The sequence below is a fragment of the Pelophylax lessonae genome, assembly GCF_965119305.1.
Source record: "Pelophylax lessonae genome assembly, chromosome: 5".
Classification (NCBI taxonomy): Eukaryota; Metazoa; Chordata; class Amphibia; order Anura; family Ranidae; genus Pelophylax; species Pelophylax lessonae.
In genome coordinates, this window is record NC_138772.1 from 498563539 (window position 1) to 498577993 (window position 14455).

The 14455-nt window shown below is 41.9% G+C and overlaps 1 protein-coding gene across 1 annotated transcript in view; it reads left to right on the top strand.

Moving 5' to 3' along the window:
- LOC309555644 (fibrocystin-L-like) overlaps window positions 1–11611 on the top strand; it is a gene marked incomplete at both ends in the record, with an annotated part of 310666 nt that extends 299055 nt beyond the window's left edge. The window contains 5 exons of the mRNA XM_082257679.1: window positions 3429–3619; window positions 3846–4001; window positions 7047–7203; window positions 9232–9386; window positions 11531–11611. Of these exons, the coding sequence (XP_082113805.1) occupies window positions 3429–3619; window positions 3846–4001; window positions 7047–7203; window positions 9232–9386; window positions 11531–11611 (740 nt within the window). The remainder of the gene's footprint in view (window positions 1–3428; window positions 3620–3845; window positions 4002–7046; window positions 7204–9231; window positions 9387–11530) is intronic.
- Window positions 11612–14455: the final 2844 nt, after the last annotated feature.

The window sequence follows — 14455 nt, forward strand, 5'->3', positions numbered from 1 at the left end:
TTGCACAGGAACCACACGCATTCCTGTGCAATTCACATGATTCAGTGTGGTGCGATTGGAGCCCATTCACTTTGAAAAGTCTCCAATCGCACCACATCGCACCAAATGGTTGTGTACCATACGATCTGGTGCAGGCAAACTGCACTGCATTTGTTATGCATTTGTGAAGTTGTTAACTTTGTATTGACACCCGTAGAGGATGGCAAACACAGTGCAATTACAATGTGGTGTGGGAAACACGCAGGGATCCCTGTCCATCTAAGTCTGCATGTCTGTCTGACAATACCCTCTCCCTGGACTGACAGTGTGCTGTCCGAAGGTGTCTCAGTTGCTCCTGCATCCAGAGTTTAGACCCCCTAAGGCAGCCTTCCAGCTGTTGCAAAATTACAAGTCCCATCATGCCTCTGCCTTTGACATGCTTGTAACTGTCAGCCTTGCAATGCCTCATGGGAATTGTAGTTCTGCAACAGCTGGAGGGCCACCAGCTTGAGACCCCTGCCCTAAGGAGATGTGTTACTGGCTGGATCACTAGGTGGAAAAAAGAAAGAAAAATAAGAAAAAAAAGGAAAAAATGAAAAATGCAGCCACCACTTTAAGGATTGGTAAACTGCAATTTATGTTTTTAGTTTAATTCTAATTTAATTTCCATTTATTACTGTTTTTGCACTGCATTGTGATAAACATTAAAGTGGTTGTTAAGCCACTGTCATATCTTTGTATAATTCTGTTTGTTTCCTAATCCTGTGTCTCCCTGTGACTGTGTTAATAAAAAAAAAAATGCTGACTATACCTGATTTTAGAGCGCCGCTTGGCGCTCACATGACCGGCCGGCTCTCTTCTCTCCTGATCACACAGCTAGAGAGGGAGGGGCCAAAATCCCCCCCCCCCCCCACTGACATCAGCCGAGAGGAGAGGATGAGAGAAGAGAAAGCCCGCCGTTCACATGAGTGCATGGCACTCTGAAATCAGGTATAGTCTGTATTTTTTTTTAAAAAACAGAGACAGGATTAGGAAACAAACAGGATTATATAAAGCATTAACAGTCATTTCAGCAGCAGGAAGTGGGAGGGGAGCTGACACAGAGCTGACAGGCAGGGAAGGGGGGGGGGAGGACACAGGAGAGCAGAGAGCAGGACTGCGAATGACGGAGGCATGTAAACTGACCACGGGTGTCAGGGCTCAGCAGCCATGGTATACTGTGGTCAGTGTACAGAGGGGGGAGCAGAGTCAGGTAGGCAGGTGATAGACGGGGCCAAATTACACAGGACAAGCACTGTGCTGTTATACATGCTTTAAAGAAGCAAGATCAATTTTTTTTTTAGGGTAACAAACACTTTAATGTAACGGTAAATCATACCCCAATTGTCAGCACCTCTACTTCTTTATGCTGGATTCACAGCATTGTGTTGCGGGAACGTACCCTATGCATTTTTGTGTATTGGGGTGCCATTCAAAATGATCAAACTTCCTCAAAGCCCCTGGGTTGCAGTGCATCATGACGCATGGTTACGCACTACAGAAAAAAAAAATGCAAGTACTCTTTCAGGTGCTTTGGCAGCCTATTAAAAATGAATGGGCTGTTGTAATGCAGTTTACGTTAATCTCCGACATGCATGCTTTAATGCAACAGAGTTGGCAGGTGCAAGTGTAACTAATATTTTAGTTTAAACCAACTAAATACAATCCAGTTGCAGCAAAAAGAGGTGTGCAAAGTCTTGTTGTCTTTAGAAAGCATCCACAGCCAACAATGAGGATCTCCAAACTCCGGCCCTCCAGCTGTTGCAGGAATACACATCCCATGAGGCATTGTAGAACTCTGACATTCACATACATGACTAAGCATCATGGGAATTGTAGTTCCTGAACAACTGGAGGGCCATGGTTTGGAGACCCCTGGCCTACAATATGTAGAAAAGCCTGTCCCCTACCAGCATGCTGCAGAGAAGGGCCTTTGCTCTCTGCATAGAAGCAGTGGCCTCTCTTCACTGGTCTGATACCCCCCCCCCCGAGTAGAGTCAGCACTAGAACTCTCCAATCAGCAGAGATCTTAAGCCTAAGTATAGTTTACACTCGGCAAACGTAGGACTTATTCATACTTGTCTGTAACGATGTAGCAAAACTCTTGCATTTTGCTACATGAAAACGCGCATCAAATAGAATCCCATTCTTTCCCAGGCGGCCGGTTCACATCTATGTGATACAATTTAGTTTAAAACACAAAGGGAAACTCTATGGGCCGAATAACAACTACACTTGCTGTATACAGATGGAACATGAGACTTTGAAGACTTCTTGTTTTGATGCACTTGGGATATTTTTAACTGATTTAAACTGAGAGGGCTTTGAATCAGTATTAAAACCAAAAATGTAATATATTGCAGCCTGTCAATCATTAGATGTATTGGCTGCATCAGTTTTCTTTTTTTTAGACACTTTTCCCCTCTGTTTTCACCTGGTGATCTGGCCAGTAACACACCTCCTGTATTAGAATTCCCCCACTCTGGATGAATGAGCACAGGGGCATCTTCGAACAGCAGCATTGTTAGTCTGGGATGAGAGGAGAGTTAGATTAGTTGCTAACAAATTGAAGCCAAATAAACACATACATACATAAATAAATGATCATTGTAAGTGGCCCTGTCAGTGGTTAATGGCTTGTCTCATATCTCCTGTACCTGCTACACCTTGAAGAGTGTTTGTTCTGTTGAAAAACAACAGACTTAGTGCCGGTTCACACTATGGCGACAAGACTTTGTACTACTTCGAGGGCGACTTGTGAAGTCCTGTGCACCGCGACTTCAGCGCAACTTGCACAGACTTCATATAATGAATGTCTATGCAAGTCGCTCCGAGGTCGCCCGAAGTAGTACAGGACCCTTTTTCTAAGTCGGAGCGACTTGTGTCGCTCCTATTAGAACGGGTCCTGTAGCAGTCAATGGACTGCGACTTGTCAGGCTGACAACTCGCCTAACAAGTCGCGGCAGTGTGAATCGAGTCTTACTGGCGAGATCACCAGGTGAAAATAACAGAAAGAAAGCCTGAAAAGGAAAACGAAGGCAGCCATCACATCGCATCGCAAGAAATAATAAGCTGCAATATAATAAATGTTTGCTTTTGGTTTTAATACCCCTTTAAAGGGTATCTAAAGATTTTTAAAACTTTAAATAAAGTAGGGAAGGGTTATAAACTATGTCATATTTTTACTGCTGTCTATGTCCCCAAACGGACACATGAGCTCAAACACAGGGGAATCTTCCAATGGGGAAACTTATTCTGGTGACAACTGTATAGGAGAGGGATTCCATTGGAGAGATCTTCTAGAGGACCCATTCACACTTTTGGACATGCAATATATATTCTTGTCCATAGTAACATATTTGTGCGCTGTATATTGTTCTCATATCTACAGTTGCATGCATGTATAACAGGCCAACAACTCGATGTTAAGTATTTCTCTCGTTATGTAGGTGGTCTGTCATACTCGGATTTCCAGTCAATGAGTCAAAGCCTGGCATCAGCAGCAATCAATGGAAGTCTCAACAGTTACCTGAATGTCACTGTCTCGTCACTGTCAGTGTCCACTCCTGTGCCACCTCCGACTGACGCAGCCTGGAGCCAGGTAATACCAGTAGATGAACAAGCATTTCTATGTTTCATTCTTTTCCAGAGTGAGGAAAGAACTTCATTAGAAAAAAGGGATAAGTGGAAAATAAATTTCTAATTTACATTAAAATATATAATGCACAATAAATGTCTATAAAGGAAAGGCTGAGATGAATACTGTATGTACACAGCAGCCAGTGATGTACCGGAATACACAATGACAAAGAAATGTGCTTTTTTAGGTGGCGGGGCAGCCTGTTGTCAGCAGGAACCAGTCATCATCCACTGGAAACTATCTGGCTACCGTATCCTCGCTGAAAGTCATCCGTGAACCCGTGGCTGGATTGCATGGACAGGTGCTGACACAACAACCATCTATAATGGCCGTAGATTCCAATGTAAGTTCCCTTTAAGCTCTTTTGTAACAAATTCAATGACAACCCGATCCCCCCCCCCCCCCTGCCCTCCAGCAAGATTATATGCTTTTTTAATTTTTTTTTTACAGGTAGTTATATAGTGCCGTCAATTTTCACAGCACTTTACATATATTGTACATTCACATCAGTCCCTGCCCTCAAGGAGCTTACAATCTAAGGACCCTAACTCACATTCATGCTAGGGACATTTCTCATTACTCATTACTCATTAACCTTCCAGCATTTCTTTAGAGGGTGGGAGGAATCCCATGCAGGCACAATAAAAACATTCAGACTCCAGGCAGGTTGTGCCTTGAACCAACGACTCTAGCGCTGTGCTAGGAAGAAGAGCTAACTACTTAGCCACTATGCTGCCGTAGTTACCTTATTCTGATGTCTTCTGACTGGTTATGAGATGGGCTGGACCCTCTTCCTCTTCAGTCTGCTTCGGTGGTGGGAAATCCTGGATAATGCAGTGGGCAGTGCCAATGTGACGACATCAGCATGGCTCTTTGCATCAATACACTGTGAGTGCAAGGCACTGTGCTCAGGAGGTGGGGCCATGATGCCCTGCACTCACAGTCTTTCCTTAATCTTCTAGGTTGAGTGAGGCTCAGTGTCATTCAACCTGGAAGACTAAAGGCATTTTGTGGAGAAGGCAAGGTAATGCAGGGGACAGCTCCAGGCTGAAGGTGAATAATGCAGCTAGAGCAATTTATTTTATAAGGAGCCCAGGGAGGCATTTAAAAAATATCAAATTAAAGTTTTCAAAGGCTCCCCCAAACAATGTCCTAAAAAGCTCAGGACACTGTACTTTCATTGGAAAATTGTATGTCATAAACCTCTATTGTGTGCCATAATACCCAATATGTGTAATATATTTTGGTGCACATAAATACAGCCTTGTCTTTGAAATTCCTACTTAATATAAAATATAAAACTCTGTAGAGTAATTATTTTACGAAAATGTGGAATTTTAAGGAAGAACATCACCCAAAATTAAAAGTAAGCAGCTACATATTATGTAACTGCTGACTTTTAAAAAAACAGGTACTTACCTGTCCATGGAGTACAATGCTGTCTTCTTCGGAGCCACCATCATAGATTTGGGAGTAGCTGTGACTTCCTGATGTCTCTGAGAAGCTCCCCACTGTGTATACACCAGCTCAAGCAGCACAGGGGTTCTTCAGCCTCCTGGGACATGTGACAATACCCCAGGCGGATGTAGGCAGGGAGAGGCAGATGAAAAAGGACCAGACAATAATATCCAGGCCTAGACGAGGATTGAGAAAGTGGGTACAGACAAAAAAAGTTACTTGTTTGCCCCCCCAAACTTCACTTCTTGGGTGAAGTTCTGCTTTAAGGAACAAGCGAAAAAAGGATGAACTTTGTAGGCATAATTAAAAATGTTTCTAATATACCATCTGTCACATACCTTGTGGCAGAGCCTAACATGTGGAGTTAGACCTCTCCTACAGCCCCGGTTCAAGGGCCACTGATGTTGTGACAGTGGCCATGAGAGCGCGGTGAGGTAAGAGTGCCTGCAAGATCTTCCATTGGTTGCAGAGACGTGTGCAGGTGCATCACGGGAGCTGGGCTGGATTGTTGAAGCAGTAGATGGCAGAACAAACAGTAGATGCAGACACACAGTGGATGGAGGACCGGCGCCACCAAGCACCATGCAGATCAGGACAGAAGGATAACTTGATGCAGGGTCAGACAAGCCAGGTCAGCAATGGATGATCAGATATGAGCATAAATGGCAGGCAAAGAATGGTCAATGTGCAGGCAGAGGCTGGCAACAGGATATCAGGCAGATGAAAGATATAACTAAGTTTTAAAGGCAAGCCAAGGACAGGATAGGTGGAGAGCAAGCGTGGTCAGGATAAGCTGGGTCAAACATAGGAATCAAGCAGAGATCACAGTAATGGGTGAACAGGGAAAGCTCCAGATCAGACAGCAAAGTACTAGTGCAGCTGCTGCCCTTATATAGGTCATTTTGCACCAGCCTCACTAACACGTGCCCGCATACGCATATTTTCACGCATGCGCCTAGGCATTCGCCTATGCTCAGCAAGACAGGCGCCTGAAGGAGTGCATCTGCGCATGCGTATCTGCCTCAGAACTTCGGCTATGCTATGGCCAGCACGTTCCTGACAATGTCCCTGACACAATATTTATTATAATAATGATGCAAACAAGTATAAAAAAATACATAGACTAAAGTAGTAATGGTTAAAAAAGAGTTAATCAATCAATAGAGGCTGATTACCACTTGATGAGATAAAAAGCAAACTTTAAAGAGCCATAGCATCCCTAAGATGGGTAAGTTACCACAATACAACAGTATGGCATATGACCCAAGCAAACTGATGGATGAAAAAACGGACATACGGAACGGACCTTCCAAAAGTGCATCCGTGTCCGTTAAAAAAAAAAAAAAGTCGCTGAGCGGAACAAAAATATGAACCACCCGTGTGAAAGGACCCTTAGTTTATTTATGTATTGTTTCAAAAGATATTAAATAAGATTTGAAGTAAGTTAGTGTATTTACCTGAAATAACTTGGCTCACACTAGCTGGAAAGTGAAATGATGATTTCAGAAGTTGCTTGCGGCGGTATATGGTGATTTGGAGAAGATGTTTTGGTGAACTACAGGAAATTGCCAGGATTTGAAATTGCGTTTAGCTATTCTTGTGACTCCCCCCCCCCCCCTGCCAGACAATATAGCCATATTATATGTACAATACTATAATATAGAATGAACAAAGCAGCACAGGGATGTAGTCTTAAGTCCTCCCGTAATCAATCATGTCCACATGATGAACACCACAGTGCAAAGCAGAATTCTGACCTGCTGCTGTACAAGGAATTACAGAGACCCATTTAAATAAAGGTTCAGAAATATATTTTTGTTCAGTGTAAAATAAATAGACTTATTTTTTTTCAATATACATAATTAGAGTAAATATGTTTTTATTTCTACCATGAGTTCAGCTTTAACTCTCAATTTTGTTTTCTTTGTAGGGAAATTGTGTTACTGTGAGCAGCAGCTCATTGTCACTAACAGCAAGACTGAAATATGCCGATAACACCTACGCCAGAGATGGACTGGCTGGGAACACTACCATATTATTTGACAGCTGCTGGGCCAACTACACCGACATTGTTCTCAAACTACCAGGTAAGGGCTAAGTTACATGTAAGTGATTGTAAAGTGACCATGATATAAAAAAAAAAAAAAAAAAAAGGTTCACAGGAAACAGATTTCCAAAGTAGAAACAAAATACTTATGTGGGGTACACACTAGTAGAAAGTCTGCAGAAAAATTCCCATCCGAGGTAAAATCGTACGATTTTCCGCTAGTGTGTACACAACTTTCAGCAGCCGATGTCGACATTTTCAACGAAAAAAAAATGGAGGGACAAACACCAAAATTTTTATCGTCCGTCCCCAGCACAACCAATTTTCATTTAATGTGTATGCAGTACATCCGCGAAAAATCGGATACGAAAGGCTGCGCACGATCTGAAGTTGCTGACGACCCGGAAGTCTAGGAACAAACGTCCAAAAAAAAAAAAAAAGAACGAGAAATTTCATGAACATTATGCACTGTCAACTAAAAAAGGTTATGACCGCTGAGCATGAGAGACAAAAATCGGAGGATATTTCAAGTGTGTATGAGCCCTTACCTTTCTCATTACACGCAACACCTAAAGCTGTCCATACACTATTAGATTTCTGTGGTTCAGCTTGCAGGCTAAACCAATGAAATATAACAGATTTCTTCATTCAGACTAATGGCATGGATGAATGAATCCCCCACTGGACTAGTGTATTCTGACAGCCACTAATACCCATACATTACAAAAACAAAAGACAGCGCTACAACCCTGGAAGACTGATCCCACAAGCAGTTCCAGGACAAGGTCATCCAACGCCAAGGGAAAGGATGCCAAACTGCGCCCCCGCTTCTCTTCGGGTTAGGGTCAAGGCGTCCCCCCCATTCCTGCAATAAACCATTGCACCCAGGGCAACCGTCCCTCCTGCCCACTCCTTTTCCCGGCCCTGCCCACAAGGCAAATCTTCACACCACTGATCCACTCACAGCCTCTGCGAACCACTTTTATTCCATGCGGTCAGTAGAGCTGGTGCCATGGTGTATTGCAGTAAAACATACTTTATTTAAGATCAATCATTACAGAAGGGAAAAAAATCCAGTACTAAAATGCTGACGCGTTTCAATAAAGCATGCTTTACTGCAATACACCAAGGTGCCGGCTCTTCTGACCAAGTGCCCAAACAGTACCTGTAGCTGATTGACTGAAGGTGCTGTTCAGCTGGCAATTTTCAGCATATTTTCTGTGACAAAAGTTGATTGAGAAATAGACCTTTGTTGAGCTGGCAGGGGCATCCATTGTTAGGGTTTGGGCTGAGCCGGAGTCACTGTCACTGCTTTGTTGAAGAAAACAAAGTCACTGCTTTGTTGAAGAGAAATCATCCCTCACAGTCTCTGCACGAATCAAACATTTCGGTAGTGTCTATCTTATGTGTGCCCCAATGAGCAGTGTGGTTCCTCCTACTAACCTTAACAGGACACAGAAGGCTATTAACCTCATATGATTGAACAATTCTCCAATCACTGAGGTTTTTTCTGTGATCCCATAGGGAGGTCTCTTGTGCCTCTGAGACAGCAAGTAAAAAAAGCAACTTTTGCTGCAATATTCACCCTCCACCCTGAGCTGTCCTCCACAGCAGTTCTTCTCTGCCACTGGATGCCTGAAGTCTCCTAGGTTGAATGACCGCCAGCGTCATACCATTCACTTCTAGTAAGCCCAGGCTGTCTTGGCACGGCCCCCTGGGGGTGTGTCATAATGCAGGCTTGGCTTGCAGTACTCCTAGACTGAGGAAGGGCCTCCCACTGTTGGAGAAGAAGAGGAAGGACCTGTGACCTCACCAGACAGGCCTGAAGACTGTAGGGAAATAAAAGATATGTATTGTTTTATTTTTTTTAAAATACTGGCGACTTCAGGCAGGGGGGTTAACAAAAACATTTGAAAGCAGATATGAGACATTAACCAATTAGGCTCCGCAAAATTGGATACTGAGCCTCTTTTGAATTGTCTTTACGTATGTTTTTTTATTATTCATATATAGCTTTTTATGTATAAAATGATGTACTTGTTATAATCTTTTCTTCTTTCGGTTACAGGCAAGGGATACAAGATGGAATTTCAACTGAACAATGTCATTGCTCAGACCAAGTCATTCGATGCTAAAGCCTTACCAGCGACAACAACTGCTTCACCAATTATCCAAGTATCCAAAAATGGAGATTCGGCCCTCTTTAGCTTCCAGAAACTACTGGTACTGGTGGTCACACTGAGTACTATCACTCTGTTTATGGAAAGTCTTTAATTACTGGTGAGTTGCATTATTATCATTACTGTGAGAGCCTAAAATGCAAAAATGTTATAGAATCAATATAAACACTACTGTTCAAAAGTTTGAGGTCACCCGGGCAATTTCATGTTTTCCATGAAAACTCACACTTTTATTCATCAAATGAGCTGCAGAATGAAGAGAAAATATAGTCAAGACATTGACAAGGTTAGAGATAATGATTATTTGAAATAGCAATTTTGTCCTTCAAACTTTGCTTTCATCAAATTATTCTCCATTTGCAGCAATTACAGCCTTGCAGACCATTGGCATTCTAGCTGTCAATTTGTTGAGGTAATCTGAGGAAATTTCACCCCACGCTTTCCGAAGCACCTCCCACCAGTTGGATTGGCTTGATGGGCACTTTTTTCATACCACACGGTCAAGCTGCCCCCACAACAGCTCAATAGGGTTGAGATCTGGTGACTGCGCTGGCCACTCCATTACAGACAGAATGGAGTGTGTGTGTGTGTGTGTGTGTGTGTATATATATATATATATATATATATATACACAGTAAACCCCCTCCATCGGGGGTTACGTTCCGGACCCACCCGCGAAAAGTGAAAATCCGGGAAATAGAAAAACCCTATTAAAATACACTGTAGGCATGTTTTTTTTACTGTCACTGTACTTTTAAAAGCATTTTAACCACTTAAGCCCCGGAAGATTTTACCCCCTTCCTGACCAGGGCCTATTTTACGATTCGGCACTGCGTGACTTTAACAGACAATTGCGCGGTTGTGTGACGCTGTACCTAAACGAATTTGGCATCCTTTCTTTCCCACAAACAGAGCTTTCTTTTGGTGGTATTTGATCACCTGTGCGATTTTTTGATCATGCGCTATAAACAAAAAAAGAGCACCAATTTTGCAAAAATAACAATATTTTTCACATTTTTTTATATGAAATTCCCCCCCAAAAAATGTAAAATTTCCCCCCTATTCCTTTTTCAGGGGACAACCCAAAGTTTGGAATTTTCTTTTACTTTCAGTTTAAATGATAATGGTAAACAGGACAAATAGAGAGTGGCATACACAGCAATTAAAGTGGTTATAAACCTTTAAAAAGCAAAATAAACAAAGGCATATCCTTATATAAAGTGTCCTTGCCTCAATCCATAGCACCTGGTATGGATCCTGGTTGCTCTCTCCTTACTCTTCAATCTAAAAGTGTCACTTCTGGCAGAATTCTCCAACACTAGACAATCCATGAATCCAATGATGCCCACCTCCAGCAGCCTCACTGAACTGACAATATGAGGCTGCATAGAGGAAGTGTGTATTCCATACACTTAGGTCTCAGATTACACTCAGCTCTCTGTTGTGAAGTGTGTGATGTCCCCTGGATACAGCTTATGTGGGAGAGATGGCTTCATTATTGTTTATGACCTTAGGCTTCATTTCAGTAGGCTTATGTAAAGGTTTCCTACCATTTTTTAAAGGGTTAAGATCCAGTCTAAGCATATACACCAGATCTTCAACAGAGCATCCTGCAAGAAATGATGGATTTTACTTATGTACCTGAATGTGGCCTTCAGACATGCCTGTGCAGATGGCAGCTGACCAGTCACAAAACCACAGCATGCTACACAATCAACAAGCAGTATCATAAACAGGGCCAAGAAAAGGGTCAGGGCTGCAGAGAGCAAGCAAAGTCTAACATGGACTGGAACGTAGGGCTAAAAAATGAACTTAATACTCAAGCAACTGATGTTGGAGTATAGATAAATAGTGAGGTTGGTTGGCAGGCTGACAGGGACTGGCCATGTAGGTGCTATGTCAAATGGCAGTTGAAATCCCACAATGCCTATAACTCCTAGTCCTGGAAGAAAGCAAGCTGTAGCAAGGTAGAATCATATAAAGGTAGAACCATAAGTAGCAGTCAGATCAGCTTTTCTGAGCCCTATGGGCCAAATGCCTCCTCTGAACACTCATTTCTCAGGCCTAGCTTTCTCTCTCTAGGATCTAGACACCCCCTGAACAATACTCTTTTAGCTTCCTATCCTTCATGTTTCTTTTTTTTTTTTATATGTTTCTTTTTTAATACCTTAATATTTTTTTCTGAAGTCAGAAGCATCAAGATCTTCCTCAGTAAAAATGAGTTTTAGTTGCTTTTCCAAAAGCTTAGAATTAGTTGGAATTTATTGATTTTCTCTATTTTATAGATCAATTGGATCGTCAAGGACAATGGAAAGTGGATGAAATTTACAGAAGATACTTTTCCATGTGTTATAAATCAACGATATCAATATTTACTGTGTGCTGTGAAGACATTTAATATAAACAATCCTGTATTTTTAAAATTTAAAAAGAATTGCTTCATAAATCTATAATATACAGTATGTACAAAAAGCTGCACCATGAGATACAGCCTCATACAAATGGCATCAAAAACACCACTTTTAAGGCTGTTTGAGTTGTTTTTCTGCCTCTAAATGTCCTTCCATGTTAGCTTATGTGTCCATGCACACATAGACGTTTAACAACATGGGTGTTTAGAAGCAGAAAAAAAAAAAAAAAAAAACGCATTCAGAAAAGGGGCATTTTGCCATTAAAAACCTCCTGACATGCCTAAATGCATCTAAACGTGCGCTAATGCTAAGCGCAGCAAGCGCCTGAGCATTTAAACATTTCAGTGGCTAGAATAAATGAATATTCTGGAAAATAAACATAATAAACACCCAAGCGCTTGATGTGCCTAAACGCACCTAAACGTGTTTGCAAAAAAGCGCACCTAAAGATTCAATACATTTTTATTGAGTTAACATAAGTGAAATACAAACATTCAGTGTGTAAAGTACAGAAAAAGTCTCAAAGAGCAGTCAGGTACAATTATTTCATGTGGATAATAGAGATGTATAGAACTGTTCGCCGGCGAACTTCGCATGTTCGCGTTCGCCGCTGCGGGCGAACATATGCGATGTTCGGTCCGCCCCCCATAATACATCATTGAGGCAAACTTTGACCCTGAACCTCACAGTCAGCAGACACATTTCCAGCCAATCAGCATACCTCCCTCCCACACCCTCCCACCTCCTATAAATAAGCAAGGGCAGCATCCATCTTAGATCATTCTGAAGCAGTGTGTGTAGTGAGAGTAGGGAGAGAGCTGCTGCTGCTGCTGCTGCTGCTGCTGTTAAGCTAGGGACAGTTAGTCAGTGTTCCTGGTCTTGCAGTGTTCTTGGTCCACTACTGCTGTAAGGACAGCACCCCAAAAAGCCCTTCTAAGGGCTGGTATTTGTGTATTTTTTTATATATATATATATATATATATATATATATATATATATATATCTAGCGTCCCCAAAAGCCCTTTTAAGGGCTGGTAATTGAGGTTTTTTTTTTTTATTTATATATATACATATATATATATATTTAGCGTCCCCAAAAGCCCTTTTAAGGGCTGGTAAGGTAATAGAGTTTTTTCTATATATATATATATTGTACACTGTGACTGCAGTTGCCTGCCCGCTGTGTGTGAGAGGCCACAGACCTACCACAGACTGTACTGTGTGCACACCACACTCATTTCGGGTGGCACAGGCACAGTACCTGGCATTTTAAAAAATATTTTTTTTTTTCCTCTGTCATAATTGCAGTGAGTGCTGTGTCAGGTCCACAGAGTGCACTGTACCCACTGCAGTGCACTGCCCACCACTGATATATATACGGTGGCACAGCATCTTGTTGCAATAAATTGAAAAAAAAAAAATATTTTTTATTATTGCAGTTGCCTGGGCTGCCAGTGACTGTCAGGTCCACAGAGTGTACTGTGCCCACTGCAGTGCCACTGTGTGCCCACCCACCACTGATATATAAGGTGGCACAGCAGCTTGCAAAGTAAAAAAATATATATATTTTTTTTAAATTGCAGTTGCCTGGGTGCCAGTGACTGCTGTCAGGTCCACAGAGAGTGTACTGTGCCACTGCCCACCCACCACTGATATATAAGGTGGCACAGCAGCTTGCAAAGTAAAAAAAAAAAGACAGCTGGAAAGACACTGCATTAGTTTTCTACTAAAAATTATAAGAAAAATGCTGTTTTTTTTGGGTTCTGGACATGCTACAGAGCTGAAACTTGACAGGTACACTTTTTAGACCCCCCCAGACACTAAATACAAAAAATGACATGCCTGCCTAAAAAAATGCCCGCTAAATGCCTGCAAGAGAAAAAGCCAGCCGCAGAGAAGCCGTATTCCTGAAAATATAAGAAAAATGCTGTTTTTTAGGGGTTCTGGACATGCTACAGAGCTGAAACTTGACAGGTACACTTTTTAGACCCCCCAGACACTAAATACAAAAAATGACATGCCTGCCTAAAAAAATGCCCGATAAATGCCTGCAAGAGAAAAAGCCAGCCGCAGAGAAGCCATATTACTGAAAATATAATAAAAATGCTGTTTTTTAGGGGTTCTGGACATGCTACAGAGCTGAAACTTGACAGGTACACTTTTTAGACCCCCCAGACACTGAATACAAAAAATGACATGCCTGGCTAAAAAAATGCCCGCTAAATGCCTGCAAGAAAAAAAGCCAGCCGCAGAGAAGCCATATTCCTGAAAATATAAGAAAAATGCTGTTTTTTAGGGGTTCTGGACATGCTACAGAGCTGAAACTTGACAGGTACACTTTTTAGACCCTCCAGACACTAAATACAAAAAATGACATGCCTGCCTAAAAAAATGCCCGCTAAATGCCTGCAAGAGAAAAAGCCAATTGCAGAGAAGCCGTATTCCTGAAAATATAAGAAAAATGCTGTTTTTTAGGGGTTCTGGACATGCTACAGAGCTGAAACTTGACAGGTACACTTTTTAGACCCCCCAGATGCTAAATCCAAAGAAATTTTTTATTTTTATTTTTTTTTAATTTTTCCAATAATTGGCTCTCTATCAAAAAATTATAATTTTTAAGAACTTTTTTTTGCGTGATCCCTCTCCGGCATGCCACAGTCCAGGTGTTAGTCCCCTTGAAACAACTTTTCCATCACTATTG